Source organism: Oncorhynchus mykiss, chromosome 6 (assembly GCF_057628025.1).
Source record: "Oncorhynchus mykiss isolate SJ-2025 chromosome 6, ASM5762802v1, whole genome shotgun sequence".
NCBI lineage: Eukaryota > Metazoa > Chordata > Actinopteri > Salmoniformes > Salmonidae > Oncorhynchus > Oncorhynchus mykiss.
In genome coordinates this window covers 28,215,664-28,221,538 of record NC_143027.1, presented here as the reverse complement: position 1 = coordinate 28,221,538, position 5,875 = coordinate 28,215,664, and the positions used below count along the sequence as shown (strand labels likewise).

The window sequence follows — 5,875 nt, the reverse complement described above, 5'->3', positions numbered from 1 at the left end:
TGTTTTGTCATGTATATTATTAAGACAGCTTGAAGACTTATAATAGCTGTAGGTCTTATGCTCCACTGACCTAGACATTTTTTAATTAACTGAGGAATGACTTGTGTATGTGCAAGGAATATATTTTTGGGGTCTGTTCAATAAATGCATCACTACCTTTACATTTCTCACAGGTTATTAGTAAAAATATAAAATGTTGAATACACATTCTGAAGAATTAGGTAACTTCATCTGTGATGCCATTGTCTTGCCTGACCTTTAGAGCCGTGGTTCTCAAACTGTGGGGAGGACAGGGTGCGTGTTAAAATATATATTTTAAGGAACTCAGTCCGGCTTTCAACTTACTCTTGAAAGTTGTAGTCATCGAATTTTGAAATTGGGTAGTGCATCTGTTTTTGTCATGTCAGTCATTGCATACCTTAGTGCTATTTAGAACTAGCCCATGTCAGGTAAAAAAAAAATACTAGGTTTCTTAACCAATAGATTTCATGTTTGTGTCACTCATATCACATGATACATGGCAAAATATATAGAATTGAAATGACATTTGCTTTAAAACGGCAACATTTTCTCTGCACCCCATGACAAAATGTGTAGAACTACAGGAAATGAGCTTTAAACCTGCAAAATGTTTAATCCACCAACAAGGGGGGGGGGGGGGGGTGTGAATTGTTTGTGTCATGAACAGTGCTTGAGCCCATAGAAAGATGTGGTTCACGCGGGATGTTTCCCTGCTCTCGAGTATATTGATATTGTAGTGTACTTTCAGACATGTAAAAAAACAACGAATAGGTGAGAAATCATGGTAGAAGTCTCTGACCCACAGACAAGAATTCACAATAAATAACCACAACCTGTGAATAGAGAGTCCCTCACCATCTCAGGAGCAATGGTCCAAACAAATACATGCAGTGCAAGATTTCTCATTAAATGTGGAACTTGTACAAACCAGACTGCAGACACTGACAAAACATTTACCTTCAAAAGTATCTGGACACCTCATTAAACATCTCATTCCAAAATCAAGGGCCTTAATATGGAGTTGGTCCCTCCTTTGATGCTGTAACAGCCTCCACTCTTCTGGGAAGGCTTTCCACTAGATGTTGGAACATTGCTGTGGGGACTTGCTTTCATTCAGCCAGAATTGCATTAGTGAGGTTGGGCACTGATGTTCGGGGGTTAGGCCTGGCTAGCAGTCGGCGTTCCAATTCATCCCAAAAGTGTTCGATGGAGTTGAGGTCAGGGCTCTGTGCAGGCCAGTCAAGTTCTTCCACACCAATCTCGACAAACCATTTCTGTATGGACTTCCCTTTGTGCATAGGGACAGGAAAGGCCTTCACCGAACTGTTGCCACAAAGTTGGAAGCACAGAATTGTCTAGAATGTCATTGTATGCTGTAGTGTTAAGATTTCCCTTCACTGGAACTGAGGAGACTAGCCCGAACCATGAACAGCCACAGACCATTATTCCTCCTCCACCAAACTTTACAGTTGGCGCTATGCATTGGGGCAGGTAGCGTTCTCCTGGCATCTGCCAAACTCAGATTTGTCCATCGGATTGCCAGATGGTGAAGCGTGATTCATCACTCCAGAGAATGCATTTCCACTGCTCCAGAGTACAATAGAGGTGAGCTTTGCACCACTCCAACGGACTCTTGGCATTGCTCATGGTGATCTTAGCTGTGTGCTGCTGCCCGGCCATGGAAACACATTTCATGAAGCCCCTGGTGAACAGTTTTTGTGCTGACGTTGCTTCCAGCTGCAGTTTTGAACTCGGTAGTGAGTGTTGCAACCTAGGACAGATGATTTTTATGCACTTCAGCACTCGGCGGTCTCATTCTGTGAGCTTGTGTGGCCTACCACTTCGCAGCTAAGCTGTTGTTGCTCCTAGACGTTTCCACTTCACAATAACGTCACTTACAGTTGACCGGGGCAGCTCTAACAGGGCAGACATTTTACAAACTGACTTGTTGGAAAGGTGGTTGAAAGTCACTGAGCTCTTCATTACTGGCCATTCTACTGCCAATGTTTGTCTATGGAGATTGCATGGCTGTGTGCTCGATTTTATATACCTTACAGCAACGGGTGTGGCCAAAATAGCTGAATCCACTAATTTGTAGGGGTATCCACTTACTTTTGCATATACAGTGTACACCATTGAAAACGCCATAACCAACCTGAGAGAAAAACAGGAGTCTTGAATGTGTATGTGATCATGGCAAGAATTATTCTCCTCTTCAAGCCTCTCTTTTTCAAATGTTCTTCAGGAATCAACTCAAACGCCCATGTATTATTGAAACAGTTTGATGAACCAAAAAATGTAATTAATGTCATAATAAATTAATTAGGTTTGACTGCTCTTTCATACCAACTTCAGACTTGCTTTACCAGACAATCATCTGCATTTTAATAACTTGATTTGGGTGATGAATCCTAACCTATTTGTTTCTTTATATATTTCAAGACAACAATCACATCAATATGGGAAATAAAGAATCCATACTTCAAATTACATTTACAAAGATGTAACATGCATGATGCAACATCAATGCGGTCACATTGACCCAGAAATGAAAAACTACTATACTGGAGGAGTGTTTTAACCATGCAATTGATCAAAAATGGAAACCAGGTTAAATGGAATAAATTACAATCTTTCTCGAAATGACCAAATAATGTGTTTCATTTTGTGTTAGTGGTTGAGAGATGAAAGCTATCATCTTTGTCACCAAGCCAGGACCGTAAGAACATCGCCTGTCAGTCACAGCCTTGAGGTTGTAGAATTCAAGTAAACACCAAACAAAGGACATATTATTAAACCATCACTGTGTTTGTATCATGGGAATAACCTGAACAATAAAGAACATTCTTATTTAAACAGCATATACAGAAGATGTCCATATCTTGCTCAACCAACTTCTGATATTTCAACATGTCTGAAAACTTCTAATGCAGTACGCATTTTTGCAGCAGTCTTGTTTGTGGCACAGTTTATTGCAATGAAAAACCACTTCATGTAGAAATGTACATAATATGCACAACAATCTATTATTCACAAAATATTTTAAGCTTAATTGTAAATTAATGTATTCATTTGATATTCTTATCTTATGCAAAAACCTGACAGAAAATCGTCCAGCTAGTTCCAGGACCAAATACCTCAGGACATTCTCTGAACACATCCAGCGTGGGATGAAGTGGTTCACAGCACCACGCTGTTTGTGGCACAGTTGTTGGCAGGGACGCCAATGCGGTGGTGGCAGGTGAACATCTTGCGCAGTTCGGCGCGAAAGCGGTCATGTAGCCAGGCGTACAGGAAAGGGTTACAGCAGGAGGAGCTCATAGCACACAGGTGGCACAGCAGTTGGATGAGCAGGAAGAAGCGCTTGTCAATCAGGTCAATGTCAATGTCCCGCAGCACGTTGAATACACTGATGGGCATCCAACACACGCCGAAGGCCGCCACCACCAAGGTGACCAGACGGAAGGTCTTACGCTTGCGGGTTCGCTGGGCCTCGGCCTGGCTCTTGGTGCGGTGGCCAGGCGCCACACAATTACGCAGCTTGACAGAGATACAGAGGTAAGAGATGCAGAGGGCAGAGAGAGGCAGGACGTAGGTCATGAAGAGTGTGCTGTAGGCGTAGGCCAACCTCTCTTTCTCTTTGCCCATCCAGAACTCCTCACAGATGGTGAAGCCCTCATTCTTGAACTCCACATGGTACGTGTGGGCTACAGCCGGGGCCACAAGCCCACAGGAGAGCAGCCAGATCCCAGATAAGAGGTAGGTACACGCCAGCACTGAGATCCGCTTCTTCAGAGGGTGCACTGTGGCATAGTACCTAGGAACAGGCGGGAAAAGAGATCTACTTAACAGCTCATTTACAAGCATGAAAAAAAAGTGTGATTTGGTATGTTTTTTGCTCTTTGATCTGACAGTAATTGCACTGTTGCACTGTGTCGCGCTGATATCACATGCTTGTACTGTTGCTGTAGATTATTGGATTTATTGTTATTGACGTGAAGTGGAAATTAAATCATCTTCAACTGACTTGAGTTTATAGAAGAGTCATATTATGGTGCTGAATAGAGCTGTTAAGAGTATTTTATGTTACAGACCTTGAATGTATACCTAATCATCATTCTGTTACAGCCGCAAATACTGAAACACCATGGAGGAAATGTCAATAGAGGATAAATGATCAAACCTGTGGCGGAAATTAAATTACGTAATAATAATAATTACATAGAAATGTAATAGCAATGTGTTCATTCTACCCAAAATCAAAACGTTTTGTCTAGTCTGACTTAGATGAATGATAGTTAAAGCCACCTCAACCAAGGCTTACCTGTCAACACCAATAGCAGTGAGAGTAAAAACAGACACATAGACCGTTACTGGCTGGATGAGGTAAACCAGGTAGCACATGAACCTCCCAAACACCCAGCCGCGGGGGTTGAAGGCATAGGCCAAGGTGAAGGGGACACATGTGGCACACATCAGCATGTCGGAGAAGGCCAGGTTCCCTATGAAGAAGTTGGTGACATTGTGCATCTTGCGGGTGCGGCAGATGACGTAGAGCAACAGGTAGTTGCCAAATACCCCGATCAGCACCACCAGGGCATAGCAGGGGATGATGAGCAGCTTGAAGGACTGCGGCAGCTCCACCCCCACAAACTGAGAGCTGCGTTTGGACGAGGAGGAGTTCTGCAGCTCCACCTCAAAAACCTGACCGCTGGCATTCCCCTCCATGCCAGCCACACATGGCCCAGGAGAGGCCAGATCTACAGCCCACCCACTGCCACTGCCCTCCATCTTAGTAGGTCAAGCACGTCACACTGTAGAAAGGGCCAGAGGTGCCTAGAGAGAAGATAGAAAAAGGAAGACTTAGCTTATCAGTCCACTTGTTTTTGTTGGGCTCAATGGATTCTGATGTGTCAAGTCTATTGAAATTCTTCATATCCAAACTAAATAACAACCTAAAAGCATGTTTCTATTATAGCACTGTGGTGACAGTGAACATATCTCTGAGAGGTCTGTGCTAGCTGTATCTCTTGATTGGACTGGATGATACTAGCATCCACTGAATAAACCGTTGGGTTGGAACAGTTGGGTTGGAATCTAATAATTCTCTTTGGCGCCTAGAGTGAATAAAACATGCATAAAATATATTTACACAGCACATCAACCAGCTAGCACATTTGGTTCCTTGGAAGATCTGGGAACATATATTTTTGGATCCACATTGGTTGTGGGAACGAAACCATGTTTCATGACCTGTAAAACTGGATGTCTTTTTTAATGTTCTGAGAACAGAAGTGAAAATGTCTTTAATACTTTCATTGAATGTTTCAAGACTTTTAATAACACCGTATTTTGGGATAACAATTATTTTACTCCAAGCACAGATAGGACACATGAACATTTATTTCCTTAGGCATTAATCATGCAAACACATGGCATCAGTGAGATTCAAACCTATAATCTTGTGTTCTGTCCATGGAATTTGTCCACTGTGCTAATTTAATCTATTCAATCAGATCCCATTTCAAAGGAAACAAGCACTCATTAAGATCAGGTGTGGCCAATTAGTGGGCGAGGCCAACGCACCTGAACACACTTAACAAGGTAGAGGGTAGAAAGAGTTGTTGCTGCTGAGAACGGAATGTACATGTTTTTAAATAACATTCTTAGAACATTCTCTGATCGTTACTAAAGTTCTCTTGTGGTTTTTATGCAAAGTTTTCTTAACGTTCTCAGAACAGTTTGAGAACATGACTTTAAATAGAACCATGGGGAAACCTGTAGAAAACGCTGAAGTAGTGAAATTTCCACAGAAGAACATTTGTTTCTTAGCGTTCCCTGAACTATTTGAGAA

General features: G+C 42.3%; 1 protein-coding gene across 1 annotated transcript; it reads right to left on the bottom strand.

Annotated features, from left to right (window-relative positions):
- Positions 1 to 2,385: 2,385 nt before the first annotated feature.
- Positions 2,386 to 4,857, bottom strand: LOC110525656 (prolactin-releasing peptide receptor). The gene is made up of 2 exons (XM_090237482.1): positions 4,346 to 4,857; positions 2,386 to 3,838 (listed from the first exon to the last, which is right to left on the bottom strand). Exons 1-2 carry the CDS (start codon positions 4,810 to 4,812, stop codon positions 3,202 to 3,204), a joined length of 1,104 nt encoding a protein of 367 aa, XP_090093608.1. The 5' UTR covers positions 4,813 to 4,857; the 3' UTR covers positions 2,386 to 3,201.
- Between the last annotated feature and the right edge of the window lie 1,018 nt (positions 4,858 to 5,875).